This window comes from Myotis myotis, unplaced genomic scaffold (genome assembly GCF_014108235.1).
Source record: "Myotis myotis isolate mMyoMyo1 unplaced genomic scaffold, mMyoMyo1.p scaffold_m19_p_7, whole genome shotgun sequence".
Taxonomy (NCBI): Eukaryota; Metazoa; Chordata; class Mammalia; order Chiroptera; family Vespertilionidae; genus Myotis; species Myotis myotis.
The window spans coordinates 44108674-44125982 of record NW_023416379.1 but is presented as its reverse complement, the minus strand read 5'-3'; the positions used below and the strand labels follow the sequence as shown (position 1 = coordinate 44125982).

Genomic DNA, 17309 nt, shown 5'->3' with positions numbered 1-17309 from the left:
AAAAGAGATACTATAAGTAAAGTGAAATAATTGCAGGGGGAAATTTAATTTTCCTTAGTATTTCCTAAAAAAGATTAAAGCTCTTTGTTTTTCTTCCAGCTACCTAACTCTTTTCAGATGAGGCAAATATTTATCTTCATACCATGAAAGGATTACAGAAATTTAAAAAAAAGGTTTGATTTCTTTTTTTTTTTTTTTTTACAAATGAGTTTTCTACCTGATAAGCCTTGTGACTGATGCCATATACTAATGGGTTTGCTCTCATCCGTACATAAAGATAAGTGTAACTTATCCACTTCACTGCTTCTTCCACATTAGTAACTGTTCCCAGAGCAATCTGCAAGTCAAAAATATAACAAAAATTAAATGAACCCATTAAAGTTAAATATAAACATTACATCAAAGAGCACTTTGTCAAAAGTTGAGTTTTTAAAACACATCATTATGCTGTAATTAAAAGGTATAGCATGATTATTGGACATGACACTTCTCAAATTAATTAAAAATCATCCCTGCCCCATTTAATTGGGAACAGTACATTAGAAATGCTATTTTCCAAAACTGAACTTACTTAATTTTATGGCATTTGATTATTTTTCCATAAATGAAGTTTCATTCTGTACAGCATTAAAAATATTTTGGTATTCATTTTTCTTCTTGCTTCCTTTTCCTTTTGGTTTTATTTTATGTGGTCATACTATTGAAATTTTAAATGTAGGTGCACCACAATGAAAACAACATAATATGGTTAATTCTATCCCTCTTTACTGTGTTTTTGTGCATTGTCATTACCAAAACAATAGAGAGCATGACAGTAGCTTTTGCCTCTAAGGATACCCATTTGCAGGATGGCTAGCGGAAATAAATATAAATAAAATGGAAAATGCAATCCTTTCTACAATAACAAAGCAGATTTTATTGGGATTTATGCATATTAATAAAATATACACTTAAACAATCATACAAGAATGGGAAATGGTTTTAATTTTTTACTGATAAATATAACTTATGAAAAAAGTAGATATTTATGCCTTTGAATTATAATAACCACTAGATAATTCTTTAGATTATATTGTGAAAGAATATAATTTTAACATAGCATTTTTAAAATTTAAATTATTTATTGTTTAAAGTACTACATATGTCTCCTTTTCCCCCCATTGACCTCTCCCCGACTACTCCCACCCCCAGCACATACCCTCACCCCAACTAGTATCTGTGTCCACTGGTTATGCTTATATGCATGCATACAAGTCCTTTGGTTGATCTCTTAATCCCTTCCCCCAACCCCTTCTTTCCCTGTGAGGTTTGACAGTCTGTTTGATGCTTCTGTGTCTCTGGATCTATTTTTGTTCATCAATTTATGTTGTTTATTATATTCCACAAATGAGATTTTAATGTAACTATAATATATTAATTTCATAAAACCAAATAAAATCACAACAATACATAACATCTGTATAATAAATAAAATGGAATTATTAGAAAATAGTTAACACAGAATAAGAATGAAGTTTTCTGAAAAATATATTTATTTAGCCACTGGGCCTATAGGTAGTCATTTTGTTTTTAATCAAAGTATTCATTTTAATTTAAAAATAAATCCAAGTTGTGCACCTTCATAGTGTATCATTTTTCCTGAACATGTAGCTGAAAAAAATTTTTTCACCTTTCATACTTTAATCAAAGGAGGAGAGATGCTCCCTACCTAAATTATTAAATTTTTGAAGAAAAAAAATCCCTCATTTTAGTACTGAATATTAAAGAAAATAAAAACCTTTGTTTCATTTTCATATTATAAATTCTTTGTATCCAATTTTGTGAAATAAATATGTGAATGCTTAGCTATCTTTAGTTGAAGTGGAGCTATAGCAATATATAAATAACATTATAATGTAATACCACACTATGCCATTAAGTAGATATACGGCCAAAAAAATGATAAGGCAGACTTTGATAATTTAAATTGACTTTTAAATTTATACTAACTTAAAATAAGTCAGACAGAAAAAGATAAATACTATATGATCTCACTTATATGTAGATACTAAAAACATAGGACTCATAGAAATGGAGAATGGTTGCCAGGGGCTGGGGGAAGGAGGAAATGGGGAGATGGTCAAAGTGTACAAACTTTCGGTTATAAAAAGAATAAGTTCTGGGGATCTAATGTACCCCAGGATGACTATGGTTAATACTGTATTGTGTACTTGAAAATTGTGTTATCATCATAACAACAGAATGACCATTATGTGAGGTAAAGGATGTGTTTACTAACTACTGTGGCAAACATTTCAAAAATATATACAAGTAACAACTTACACAATGTCATATGTCAATTACATCTCCATAAAACTGGAAAAAATAAACTTCACTAACATATTTACAAATGACTAAATAAATCATTCACAATAGAAGTAAAGACATACATTTCCTAAAATGTGAACTGTAAGATTTTCACAAAATGTAGAGTAAGAAAAACTACAATTTAGCCAATGAAGGAGTTGGCTAAACACTTCCTAAATACTTTCAAGTAAGACAGTTAAACATTTTTCTAGTCTGTTTAGGTAAAAGAAACTAGTTTAATAGTGTCCCTCACTTGTGATTCTATTATTTGACAGTCAAAACTGTGTTAATTCCCTTATGACCTATAGATATTTTAAAGTAATATGAAACTCCTAAGTAGAAAATTTTATAAAAAATAATCTTGCTATTTTTCAAAATCAGACTCAATAAATTAACATTAATAATTACCTATTACCACTAATGATAAGATTAAAAAGAAAGGAGGAAGTAGGTATCAAAGATTGGTTTAAGTAGTGCAAGTCTTCTAAATATTCACCAAAAAGAAAAAGACTAACCAGGAAATTGAATTGAAACTTATGATGGCACATCATATTTAGAGGTTAATCCTAGAGTGCCACCTAGTGACAAAAATTAAAATTTACCTGTAAATATTTACTGTCACCTAGTGGCCACTTGAGTATAAGAGCCTTTTATAAAATATTTTCCACAGTATTTTTTGAAATGTTTCCATTCACCTCAATAATCATATAATAAGTCAGTACAAAACTGAACTACACAAAGCACAATGAGTATGGAAACAAATATAGGCCATGGTCTCAAAAAGTTCCTTAATCTTGTAGATGAGACACATGTAACTAAGATAACGTATATGAAACCACCACTGTAGTGCCTAGCACATAATACGTATTCAAAAATTCTTTTAAAGAAAAACACCTGGTTACAGTTGACATTTCTGAAAATGAGATACCTAACAAGTACTTTATGAATATAAAGTAGTTATATTTCTATCCTATAACAAAGCCTTGTAATTTAAAAGTATATAGTTTTTTAGCAATGAGTTCCTATCAGTTATTGTTTGCACTTTGTACTGCTCTGAACTAATCAATAATATTGCTATTCAGTTTGTTGTGACTTATGACTATGTAAGGTCATAAGCTATCATCCTAAATACTTCAAAAGAGCAACCAACACAAAATTTATTTTACTTAGTCATTCTTGCAGCTAATGATTCTTTGCCAACCTTTACTCATTAGATCTTACCTCTGCATTTAGGTTATCTGCAAGGCTTTCCAGAAACTGACTCTCAATTGGGTTTTGTTGAGTGAGCAAAGTGAGGTAATGGCTGAGTTTATCATGTGTTGTTATGATGATTCCTTCCCCAAATTTGTCAAATTGTGGTCTTCCAGCTCGACCAAATATCTGCATGACATCTAATATTCCAAGGTCAACAAAGGAGCCTCTTTTTGCAGCATAGATTTGTGTTCCCTAGACAATGAAAAGTTAATAAAAATTTACATAAACACACACAAATATAATCCTGATGAGCTGATATTGAAATTAGGCAAATAAGGCAAAATCTCAAAAGTGTACTTTAAGTAATCCTTTCATCATCTGTGATAGAGTTATAATTTCACAATATAAACTAGATTCTTTTGGAGAAAATAATTCTGACCTAATATAAATAACATTCAAAGTCAGTGAAGCAGCCAAATCACAATATTTTTTCTAAACAAATTAATCCCCAGGTTTGTTTTAAGACACCACAAATCCATGTGCAAAGGAAGGTAAGCTCTTACCTTAATAATAACAGCATGGGCAGGAAGATTGACGCCCCAGGCTAATGTGGCTGTACAGACTAGGACTTTGATGTGCCCATTAGAAAACAAGTTTTCAACCAAATTTCTGTCCTGCCGAAGCATTCCTGCATGATGAATACTAAAGCCATCTGGGAATAATTCTCGTAGTTGCCTATTTCTTGACTTTTGCACCTACAGTAGAAATAAACAAAATATAAAAGTGTTTAGCATTTAAAAGGGATTGTTATTTGGCTTTTCTATTGAATGAGTTTATTGATGAGAATAAAATTATTTTTAAGCATCTTAAGGTCTTACTAAATATTAGTGTATAATGCTATAGACAAAATTATTAAAAATTATATTATATCTGTTTTAAAAACTATACAATCCTGAACATGACACAAAATCCAAAAGGGAAGAAGTTAAAAGCAGGTCTCTTTTTCACACAGGTGTTCTATTATTGCAATCAATCAGTACTGCCAGTTTCCTATCCTTCCAAACGAACTCCATTAAAATAAGCAGAAATCTCAGTGGCTATTACCTCATTCAGAGTAAAAGCCAGAGTCCTGACAACACAGGGCCCTACAGAAATCATTCCCATCCACTAGCCTCACTTCCTTGGCCAGCCACAAGGGCCGGCTTTTCTCTCTCTCCTCTTTCTGACAAATCCACATGCACCTCAGGGTGACACTTGCTATTCCAGACTCACTGCGTTGGAAGCCCTTCCCCTGCCACTGGGATGCCACATGGTTCCTCCTGGCATGAACTCTTTCCTATAGCAATGACCCAACAGGCCTGCTGTGTTCACCTACAGGTGTGCTCCTGGTGATCTCTGATGGGAGGGCACTGCCACCTGTCTTAGCTCAACTTTATATCTGCCCTGAATATACTAACTTCCTTTCTGGTGTCTGTTCTTTGATCTGGTCTGAGCTCAGATATGGGATTTTGTCCACTTATTCACAGCCTACATAAGTGCTAAAGCAGATTTTACAAAATCCACTGACAACTCACCACACAACTAAGAGAAAATTTTTCTGCAAAATTAAAGACTTTAGATTAACACAAGTGTTTACACAATCAAAGCTTCTGTTTGGACATCACATCCTGCGTTTATGTGCTATTGCTCTGAAATTTTTATTACAAACATTTTAATAGCTTCCTTTGAAACAATTTTCCATAGTTTTATGTAAGGGACACTCCATGGGCAGGGAGTGGGATTTCAGGGGTCAGAGGTCCTAGTGCAGACTTTGTCACAGTGATTATCTCTAAGGGCACTTAAAATTTTAAATGTCTACGTTAATAACAATTAACTAAGAATATAATCTAAGGAAATAGCACTCCATGAAATCTGCTTCAGGTATATAAAGGATGGTAATACATTAACAAATCCCACCATCTAGTGGCCAGCCAAGTAAATGACAACTTATACATTTTGAGACTGAATCCCAAACAAAACACATATGGTACACAAAAAGACTGTCTTCTTCAAGTTTCAAGAGCAGTATTTGATTTTATGTTTAGAGAGGTAACTTCATGGTTGTGTTAAGAACAGAGACTGAATGAGCAGCTATGGGGCTACTATAACAATCAAGTGAGAAGGTGGAGGCAGGGGAAACAGAAATATCACATAAACTAGGTTATAAAGTAAGCACAAAGGAAAGGATGGTGAACAGGACATGAAGGAGAGGAACGTGTTAGGACTATTAAGTTTGTCCTGGCCTTAATGCACAGATATGGCAGGAAAAATCCAAAATTGAGGAATGATCAGGATGCTTATCCCAACCACGTATTAAACATGCTGTAAAAACAGAATAAGCAAAACAGTTTGACACCAAAGAAGAAGAAACAGTAACACCAATGAACTAGAAGAGAAAGTCCAGAAACTGACTCAGGCAAATACAAGAATTTTGTGTGTTATATCAAATTTTAAAATCAACAGAGTATTCAGAAAGGACGAGAGGTCCATTACCATATGGAATAAGTTTTGGACAAATTAAAAATTTAATAGAAATTTGAAAAGGGTTGGAGGAAATCATGGATGAAGTATGCTGGCCTTAATAAGCAAGACAAAGCCCAAAGACTACAACTAGGTTGAAAAAAATTCAGCATGGTAAAAATATATGTAAACAAATCAAAAACAAAGTTTAATGAGAAAAAAAACAAATGTGTGTAACATGTATGTCAGTACATGCAATTTAATGGTCCAAGGGTAGGAACATGCAATTTATAGGGGGAAAAAAATCAAATGGCAAATATACAAAGTGCTCAGTTTCACATAAAGAAATGCCATTTAAAATAATAATGAAGTATCACTTTTTTGCCTATTAATCTGTCATAAATTTAAAAACTTTGACACGGCCCAGTTATGTGGGCAACGTAACTTCCTTGAAGTTATGGTTTGAGGAAGTGTAAACTGGAACAGTTTCCCTAGTGGGCAGTTTGAAATCACCAAAATTTTATTCATTCATTCATTCATTCATTCATTTCCATTTATTAAAATTTTAAATGTATGGACCATGATGAATAAATTCCACTGCTAGACATTTTCCCAATGGACATACTTGCAACTATCAAGGGTATGAGCAAGAACATTTACTACAGCACTTTTAACAATCCTATATAATAAATGGTAACATGCAAATTGACAATCATGGCCTCGCACAAGATGGCCACACCCATGTTGTCACAAGATGGCTGCCATACGATGGCTGGCAGGGGAGGGCAGTTGGGGGTGACCAGGCCTGCAGGGGAGGGCAGTTGGGGGCAACCAGGCTGGCAGGAGAAGGTAGTTAGGCGTCAATCAGGCCGGCAGGGTAGCGGTTAGGGGGTGATCAGGCTGGCTTGGGAGTGGTTAGAAGTGATCAGGCTGGCAGACAGAAGCTGTTAGGGGCAATCAGGCAGGCAGGCAGGTGAGCGGTTGGGAGCCAGAAGCCCCGGATTGTGAGAAGGATGTCCAAGTGCCAGTTTCGGCCTGATCCCACGGGGGGGGGGGGGGGGGGGGGTCCAGGCCTGCAGGGGAGGGAAGTTAGGGGTGACCAGGTTTATTGGCAGTCGGATATCCCCAAGGGGTCCCAGATTGGAGAGGGTGCAGGCTGGGCTGAGGGACAATCCCCTCCCCAGTGCACAAATTTCATGCACCAGGCCTCTAGTCTCTCTATATAAAACCCTAATATGCAAATAGACCAAGCAGAACTGAACCGAACAACCGGTCGCTATGACATGTGTTGACCACCAGGGGGCATGCACAAAACATGGAAGGCGTCGGCCATGATGGGATGGTGGAGCAGGTGTACAGGGATTCCAGTCCAAGGCAGGGTGCCAGTCGCTGTCATTGGGGCAAGCCTCTGGTGGTTACTGAAAATACTTTGCTCTCGCGTGCCGCAGTCCCGCCTGGTGCTCTCACCAGCTGCCAGTGCTGGTCCCGCTCACACCTGCTGCCAGCGCTGGAGCCGCTGCTTGCACCTGCTGCTGGCCCCGATTGCCCTCAGGGCTTCTCCACCTCCCCCTGCTCTTGAGGGACGACTTGGGCTGGCAGCAGCTACTCGCACCCACTGCCAACACCGGAGCCACTGCTCAGACCTGCTGCTGGTGCTGGTCCTGCTCACACCTGCTGCCGGTGCTGGAGCCGCCGCTTGCACCCGCTGTCAGTGCCTGGTGTCGGCCCCGATCGCCCCTGAGAGCTTCTCCACCTCCCCCTGCTCCTGAGGGGCGATCAGGGCAGCAGCCGCCGCTTGCACCCGCTGACAGCACTGGCCCCGCTCACACCCGCTGCTGGTTCTGGCCCCAATTGCTCCACACCATCAGCGGGTGTGAGCGTGACTGGCACTGTCAGTGCATGGGAGCAGAGGCGGTGGGCATGGGGCTGCCAGCAGACAGGGGACTGGGGGCTGCGGTGGGATGGGGCTGGGCAGGGGCATGAAGGATGGGCTGAGTCCCATCCCTGTGCCCACCATAGCCTCACGGCCCACAGTTCCTTTCAAGGTGCACGAATTCGTGCACTAAGCCCGTAGTAAAAAAAAATAATTGGAAACAACAAAAGTATCCATCAAGAAGGGACTGTGTAAATGAATTATGAAAATGTCCACATTGTAGCATACTGTGCAGTTGTTAAAAGAAGGTGTTTTTAGGATCAAATCTTTCTCTACTGTTTTGGAAATATCGCCTTGACATATTATTAAGTGAAAAGAGCAAGAAACATAAAAGTGTGTCTAACACTATTCAATTTGTTTACACTAAAACTCACAGGCAAACACATACAACAGCAGTTGTACAAAATCTTCCCTTGAAAGAAATATAAACTTAAGAAACTTTTTAATAGGAGTTTTTTCTGGAGAAATGAATGGAGAAGAGATGGTTAAGACCATGACTTATGAAGCTAAATTTATTACAAGATACCTGCTGCTTTCTAAAGTATCTGAATTATCACTGTTTTCTACCTGGTTTACCTGGAATCCAGGCTTTGCTATCCTCTGAACAGCTGCAGAGATACAATTCATCTTATTCACATTCACTGAACAGAGCATGGGGTTCTCTAAGGAGGCCATTCAAGATCCAATATTATACTCACTGGATAAGTGTTTCTACACACAGAAATTCAGCACAAAAGAACACCAGCCGTGAAAAGTAAAGGGAGTCAGGTATGTGTAGTTTAGGAATTGTCTAAGCTTGCTTCCCTCGGGCTTTATATTTCCACTTTTCACAAGTGAACTTCACATGTAAGGCTTTATAGGCAGTCAAACTAGAATGGAATGGGCGACTGCTAAGATAATCCATTAGCACACAGACGGTACCACATTCGTTTCTCCCAGCGAAAGTATTCAGGGCTTCCTTCCATGACTTTACAAATCATCTTCCTACCCAGGAAATGGAAAATCAGTGTGAGTACTTTTAAAAATGAATACGGTTAAAACATAACTACTTCCAAAAATTAACTTCCAAATTAACACAAAACATGATTAAAAAACTTGATAAAAAAAGACTGAGCAAGCAACTGAGGATATTATAGGAGAATAAATTTGTTTTTTTTCCCACACTTGAAGCAACAAGACCTTCAGCTGAGATACAGATGAATGAGAGAGCATGACGGAATTGCATAAATAATTTATAGTGACTTTTGTAAGCCTTATGAGGTAATTTATCTTGATAAGGTATGCTTCAATGTGGGTCATTTCAAATCCATTAGGAAAAAATATCTGCCATTATAATAACTAAAATTTAACTAGGAGGAGGCAAATATTTTTTCCCAAATGATACCATTCTTTCCCACAATTATCAGTCAGTATGCTTTCTCAATGTTAGAAAAAGTATTATAAAGTCCTCATCTTTGGTAAGTGCTATTTTTATCACTCAATGGCTCTAAAGTTAATCAGTGTAAGACGGTGGACCTGCTACATGTTAGGAGCACAAACCAATACAGTGGGACCTTGACTTACCAGTGTCCTGACTAACGAGTTTTTTGAGATACCAGCTGTCTCTCGGCTGATTTTTTGCATTGAGTTGACAGAGTAATTTGAGTTAACGAGCTCCTTAACAAGCTCGGTCTCGGAACAAAATAAACTCATAAGTCAAGGCCCCACTGTACCTGGCTTCTCTTCTGACATAGGAGTTTAGAGATCTAAAGAATACAATAGGACACCTTTCCCCACCCCTTCTCTTCTGTTTTAAAGCTTTATTCCACTTTAGACCTTGTTCATGGAGAAACCTAAAATTGGACCTCTGGTGTCTATGCCAAAACAGCCATAAGCTGCAATGCTAAACCTGTCTTTCCCCATTCTCAGCAAATCACCCATTAGTCATCTGTTCACTGGATTAACTAAAATGGGCTGTAATCATTTCTGAGGATCATGTTAAAAATTGTAGTCCCTTAGTTTCAGAGAGTCTGATTTTGATATCTAGCATAGAAACAAGTGATGGGAACCAATGATCTTGGTATTTTTTTTTGCTTTTGACTCAATTCCTTACCCTCTGTACTATTTTTCTATTCAAGGATATAAATTCTACCTCCTTCAATGTGCTATATTTTTTCTTTTGTGTTAAACTTTTCCTAGAATACTTTTCACTTTTGTCTTATCTAACCTTCAAATCTCAACTTAAATGTCACTTTTTTAGCTAAGCCTCCTCTAATACCAGTCTAGATCAGATTCCCCAATTTTACTTTATCTTAGTACTTTGTCCCTCTTTATTATTTATTAAAAATTCAATTAAAATAAATTATTTAATTAACTAATAAACCTTTCTGTTGTGTCAGAACCTAAGCTCCATAGGATAAACAGGCAGGTACTTATTCTTCCTAAATATATTTCCATTCCTAATTGAAACAAAGAATATTAATCAGTACAACTCTCCTGCTCGGCCTTCCTGTATTGCATGAGCCAGAAGGTAAAACCTATATTTCCCGGATCTCTTATAGTCAGAGTCCTAGATGCAAAAATCCATTTTTTAATTAAGTGACCTCACACAAGAGTTAGACAATGGAAGTGAAGAGGAAAGCATCTTCCTATTGTTGTCTTTTGCTGGCAGGCAAGATCTTGGAGAAATGGGGGCTGAAAGTAATAATGGATGCACTATCTACTCAACATTTGCTTTTCCAGTGTGTTCACAAATGTTGAAAAGCATCTGTGGCCACTGTAGCTTCTCCATGCCTGATCACCATCATGGTGGCTGACTCTTAATGCAACAGTTTCAGGGACTGACTTCTACTCCTCCCATCTTACCAACATTCTAATAAGTACCTAATTTCTTTTACAGTATTATTTTCTACTTAACCTGTATCTAGAGTGGTTTGTTTTCTTTACTGAATCCTGACTGGCACAACACATGTCTCCCTCAATCCACTTAATCAGGTTGACAGCAGAGTTTACTTATCTTGAGACCTATTGATCTACTAGAGTGACTGGTACATAGCTTACTAGTACACTCAGTAAATACTCACAGAGTAAATATTCACAGGGTGACCACCACTATAAACTGTTTGAGGCACATGTGTATACAATCAATTCACAATGACTAGCCTAATTGCCATAACCAATTTCCATGTCATTTTGGCCATGCCAATTATTCATTTTTACTTGGGAGAAAGGAAGTACCATATTCTCTGTTCCACGTCATGTCATCCCTTCAAAGATGGTCTTGGTTCTCATAGGGGCTTCCCTGATATTTCTACAAGCCAATTTAGAAACAAGTTAGCATTCCAGTGAGAGTACCCAATTAGCAAAGAGGTCTTATCTAAAATGGTATTCTTTATATCCATTTGGAGGTCCTTAAATAAATGCTGAAATACAATTTTAAAATAATCACCTTGTGAAATGTGATTTTGAGCTTAAAAGTTTATCAATATAAATCCCTGTACCACTAATGTTTAATAACCTTACTTATTTAATCTACATATCTTTAGAGTATTTAAAGTATTTTCAAATGTGAGAGCAACAATATTCCAATTAATATACTTTTCCAAACCAGCATGGTTCCTTAAAAAGATGTATAAATCTGCTGTAAAAATTTTACTCTATGTCTCTAAAATACATCTTAAAACACAGGAACAAAAATAGCTGCAATCAAAATATACTTAAACCTAATAGAAAAGAAATCAGAATAAATGCTAATGCTACTTTCTATGCCCCTTAAAAAGAGTCTCATGACATAATATTGGTAATAATTTGGGAGATCACACATAAAACACAAGCAATGAAATAAAAATAAACAAGTGGGACTACCTCAAACTAAAAAGTTTCCGCAAAGCAAAAGAAACAACAAAGTGAAGCAACAAGCTACACAATGGGAAAAAATTTGCAAACTATCTGATAAGGGGTTAATATCCAAACTATATAAAAAACTCATACAACTCAATAGCAAAATAATAATAATAATAATAATCATCATCATCATCCAATTAAAAAAATAGGCAAAGGACTTGAATAGAAGAAGATATATGAATGGCCAGCAGATACAGGAAAAGACACTCAACATCATTAATCATTAGGAAAATGCAAATTAATAATACAATTAGATATCCCTACCTGCCTGTTAGAATGGCTATCATAAAAAAGATAAGAGATAATTGCTGGTGTGGATTACGAGAAAAGGGAACCAATGTGCACTACTGACAGGATTGTAAATAGCTGCAGTAACTATAAAAAAATAGTCTGGAGGGTCATAAAAATTTAAAAACAGAACAAACATATGACCCCAAAATTTCACTTCTGGAAATACATCTAAAGGAAATGGTAAACACTAACTCAGAAAGGTATCTGCACCCCCATGTTAACAGCAGCATTATTTTTGAAATTCGTGTGTGTGGGGGGGTTCCCCCCTCAGCTCAGACTGCACCACCTCCAATCCAGGTCCCCTTGGGGGATGTCTGACTGCCGGTTTAGGCCTGATCCTGGGGATAGGGCCTAAACCAGCAGTCGAACATCCCTCTCACAATCTGGGACCGCTGGCTCCTAACTGCTCGCCTGCCAGCCTGATCACCCCTAACTGCCTCTGACTGCCTGATTGCCCCAAACTGCCCCCCCCCCCACACCAGCCTGGTCACCCTTACTGCCCCCCCTGCCAGCCTGGTCACCCCCAACTGCCCTCCTCTGCTGGCCTGGTTGCCCCTAACTGCCCACCCCGGCTGGACTGGTTGCCCCTTACTGCCTCCCCTGCCAGCCTGATTACCCCTAACTGCCTCTGCCTGCCTACCTGATCACCCCTAACTACGCCCCCCCCCCCCCCCGCCGGCCTGGTTGCCTCCAACTGCCCGCCCCCTGCCGGCCTCGTTGCCCCCAAATGTCCATCCCCCCCCGCTGGCCTGGTATCCCCCAACTGCCCCACCCCCGCCAGCCTGGTTGCCCCCAACTGCCCCTCCTGCCGGCCTGGTTGCCCCACGCAGCCTGATGTTCAGTCGTTTAGCTGTCCCTCACTAACCCCCCCCTGCAGGCCTGGTTGCCCCACACAGCCTGCTGTTCAGTCATTTGGTTGTCCCTCACTAACCCCCCTGCCGGCCTGGTTGCCCCACACAACCTGATGTTCAGTCGTTTGGTCATTCCTCACTAACCACCCCTGCTGGCCTGGTCACCCCATGCAGCCTGCTGTTCAGTCATCCGTCCAGTTGTTTCGGTTGTGATGGCCCCTGGCTTTTTATATATTAGGATAGCCAAGACATGTTTAGGTGTCAAAGGCCACAGGGCTTCTAAGGGTAAAGTCACACCAGACTTTCTTTTAATGTGCCCTCTTGCTTAGGAACTCATTTGGAATTCTTGAGACATTTCAACTCTGTAGGTTAAGCTACTTTTAGGTATTTCATTTTTCTTTCCCTTTTTTCTTGTTTTAGTGGACAATTTGAAAATATGGTAGGTTTTTCAGCTGGTGGTGATATTAAATATGGGACTGATATGAGGAGTCCTGAATTATAATTTTAACTTATTGGGAAGGAAAGACTCACTTGAGCTGTGATTCAAGCACAGAAATAGCCTTTACACACACACACACACACACACACACACACACACACACACACGATGAAAGAGAGAGAAGGTGCGGGAGGGGGGAGAGAGAGATAAGGAAAGGAACATTTCCATTTCGTTAATGTAGTTTTCATTTCTTATTTATACAAATAAAGCTATAGTGTGTTAAATAAAACTGTGAAGAAATGCTTTGAAAAACAGTATTTGGTAAGTCTGGAATTGAGGTGGTTATGTTAAACACTTAGGGGTAAAGTATCACTGTGACGCAGTAGGGATTTAGTTATATTTCCATTAACAGGACCGAGAAGGCTAAATTTCTTTGTATGACAACACCAAATTTGCCTTCTAATTTTATTTTAATATTTTGAGTATTTAATTTCCCAATTTTAAAAATGTGGGAAGAAATATGTCCTACCCTTATGGTAATAGCTTCCTTAGGATTGCTAGAATGTTAATACCATTCAAGTTCAAAGGGCACTTCAAGAAATAGGAAGACATATACAACCAGAACTAGAAGAATAATCTGATATTCTGAAGCTTTGATAAAACATTCAGAAAAATTACCTTATCTTAAAATATATACATATATATCTACCTACTGTGGAGGGACCAACATTTTTAAATCTCTCTTTAGGAGAAATGGGGAAGATGGTTGGACTGAAGAAATGTTCTTCCAGTTTATAAAAAAATAAAAAATATACTCAAAGCCTTCAAGGCTTTGGAAAAACCCAGACTGAATTTTACCTGTCTGTGTTTGACCAAATAAGACACATGTGATGAAAAAGGTAGACTCTGGAGACAGATTCACTTAAATCATGGCTGCACTGCTCACTACATGGGAGTCTAGGAAAATTATTCCCTCTCCCAGTTTGTTTTCTTATCTGTAAAATGGGGACAAGAATCTTAAAAGAAAAAACAGTGGTGCTGATCATGAGAAAATTAAAGTGGGAACATATCTTATAATGTTTGTCTCAGAAGTACAAAGGCAAAAAAAAAATTTGGTGCCTACTATCAGTGAAATAGAACAATGTTCCTACATTTTTTAATAAACTAGAGGCCCAGTGCACAAAATTCGTGCACGGGGGAGGGGAGGAGGGCCCCTCAGCCCGGCCTGCACCCTCTCTAATCCGGGAACCCTTAGGGGATGTCTGACTGCTGTTTTAGGCCCGATCCCTGTGGAATCAGGCCTAAACCGGCAGTTAGACATCCATCTCACAATCCAGGACCGCTGGCTCCTAACTGCTCACCTGCCTGCCTGCCTGATCACCCCTAACTGCTCACCCCTGCAGCCTGATTGCCCCTAACCACTCTCCCCTGCTGGCCTGATCACCCCTATCCGCTCTGCCTGCCTGCCTGATCATCCCTAACTACCTCTGCTTCAGCCCCTGCCACCATGGCTTTGTCCGAAAGGACGTCCGGAAGACATCCAGTCTATTCGGTCTAATTAGCATATTACCCTTTTATTAGTATAGATGTTTGTGGAATTCATTTTCATTTTAAAAAATCCAATAATAACTGTTGAATCAGGATGAAAATCAAGTACAATAAAATACTAAAAAAGATACAATAAAATTAACTACAGATTTCCAAATCTATCCAACTGTATTAAAACTTTCCATTTCTTCATGTTTTTTCATAGTGATCTCTGCATCCATGTTTGATGAGGTAATTATTTGAAAAAGTCTCTATAAATTATTTCTATATGCTTTAAAATATTTCATGATAAATTTGAATTACTTACACATATGCCATATCAAGGGACAATAATACAAACCTACATCATAGATTGTGAGAATTGAATGAGTTACATAAAGTAATAAAAGTGATCCTTGGCACTAGTGAACATGATAAATATTAGACATTATTATTATTATAACAATTTAATAATAAACCTGCATTATTTAGAATAGCAACAGCTCTCAGAATTGAGAGCTATAAAATAACCAGACATCCACAAGGTGGCTCTCAACGCTTGGCTTTTAACACAATACACTTGCTTTGTATTTCTAAAGAAAGGAAATAAAACTTAGGAATGCCAACCTGACTTTTCAAAGACTCTCATAAATTCATAATCAATAAGTAACTGGAAGAATACAAAGCTGTACAAAAAGTGTTACATACAAGAAAATTTTATAATGTGAAAAAATGAAGAAATTAAATACATTTTGTAGTTTTAAATTGAAACAAAATCTGACAGTCACAAAAACTGGCATCAGATGATCATATTCAGAATTTAAAATATCAATAAAAGTAGTAAAATTTACAGTGCAGTCATAACAATTAAATAGATTTTACTGATTAATGTGAAAGCATAGATGTGAAAGCATAGATGTCTGGTAGCTAGCAACTGTTCAGAAAATATTAGTTACATCTTATACATATTAAACATTTTGAAGTTACTATCTTTAATAATAAAAGCATAATATGCTAATTAGACCAGACATCCTTCCGAATGACCTTCTGTATGAAGCTGGGGCTGCAAGGGAAGTTCGGGTCCTGGGTGCCTACTGGCAGTTATACGGAAGCCAGGTCCCAGGTGCCTGTCGGCAGCCGGAGGGAAGCCTGGTTCCCAGTGGCCAGAGGGAAGCCAGTACCAGCAGCCGGGGGAAGGAAGGCCTACTCTTGCACAAATTTCATGTGTCGGGCCTCTAGTCATTTTATATTCAGAGTATTTTATTTGAAAATTTATTTTCATAGCTATAAATCAGGGCCAACTTTTTCTGCTAAGGGTCAGGTGATATTTTAGGCCTTGTGGGCCACACAGACCTCAAAGCAAGTATTAAATTTTTCCCTTGTGAAAAAAGCAGCCATAGACAAAAGAAAAGGGTCTGGCAGTTTTCTAATAGAACTTTAATTACAGAAACTTTGGACCTTGGACTGTACTTTTCCCACTTTTGATCTAAACCATTATTTGACATCTATAATAATAAAAGCATAATGTGCTAATTAGACCAGACAACCGAATGAGCTTCCGGACATCATTCCAACGTCCTTCCAGACGATGCTACCATGGCAGGTGCTGAGGCAGAGGTGGTTAGGAGCCATCAGACAGGCATGTAGAGTGGTTAGGGGCAATCAGGCAGGCAGGTGAGTGGTTAGGGGGGATCAGGCAGGCAGGCAGAGGCGGTTAGGGGTGATCAGGCAGGCAGGCAAGCAGTTAGGGGCGATTGGGCAGGCAGGCAGAGTGGTTGGGGGCAATCAGGCAGGCAGGCGAGTGGTTAGGGGTGATGAGGCAGGCAGGCAAGTGGTTGGGGTGATCAGGCAGGCAGGCAGGCGAGCTGTTAGGAGCCAGCGATCCCAGCTTGTGAGAGGGTGCAGGCCAGGCTGAGGGACCTGTCACCTACTCCCGTGCACAAATTTTGTGCACCAGGCCTGTAGTAATTTAAAAAAACTCTCAATAAATCTTAGGATACAGTACTTCTCAAATTGTAATGTGCATAAAATCACCCGCAATTGAGTTCAAATACAGATTATAATTTGGCCAGACTGAAATGTGGCTTAAGGCTCTTCATTTCTGCATTTTTAATGGGGACCTTCACTTTTTAGGTCTTTTGTGCTTATTGAGTAGCAATGAGGTTGTTCTTAAACTTTTTGGTCTCAAACTTTTATCTTCTTAAAAAGAGCTTTTATGTAGGTATGTCTGTCATACTAACCCAAGAAATGAAAAAAAATGATCAATTAATTCTTTCAAAGAACAATGGTAATGATATTAGATATTAACATATTCTATAAAAATTAACTGTCTTCTATGTTTGCAATA

The 17309-nt window shown here is 38.3% G+C and overlaps 1 protein-coding gene across 23 annotated transcripts in view; it reads right to left on the bottom strand.

Moving 5' to 3' along the window:
- ASCC3 (activating signal cointegrator 1 complex subunit 3) overlaps positions 1–17309 on the bottom strand; it is a 250869-nt gene that overhangs the window by 118221 nt on the left and 115339 nt on the right. For 20 of the 23 annotated variants that reach the window (XR_004968946.1, XM_036317985.1, XM_036317986.1 and 17 more), the window contains 3 exons: positions 4104–4295; positions 3568–3792; positions 218–337 (listed from right to left, as the gene is read on the bottom strand). Coding sequence is in view for 22 of the 23 variants with exons in the window: in XM_036317985.1 (XP_036173878.1) it covers positions 218–337; positions 3568–3792; positions 4104–4295 (537 nt within the window). In the remaining variant the exon portion in view is untranslated. Of the gene's footprint in view, positions 1–217; positions 338–3567; positions 3793–4103; positions 4296–8721; positions 8957–11188; positions 11262–17309 lie in introns of those variants that run through there. The other 3 variants (XM_036317978.1, XM_036317992.1, XM_036317993.1) reach the window with 3 other exon arrangements.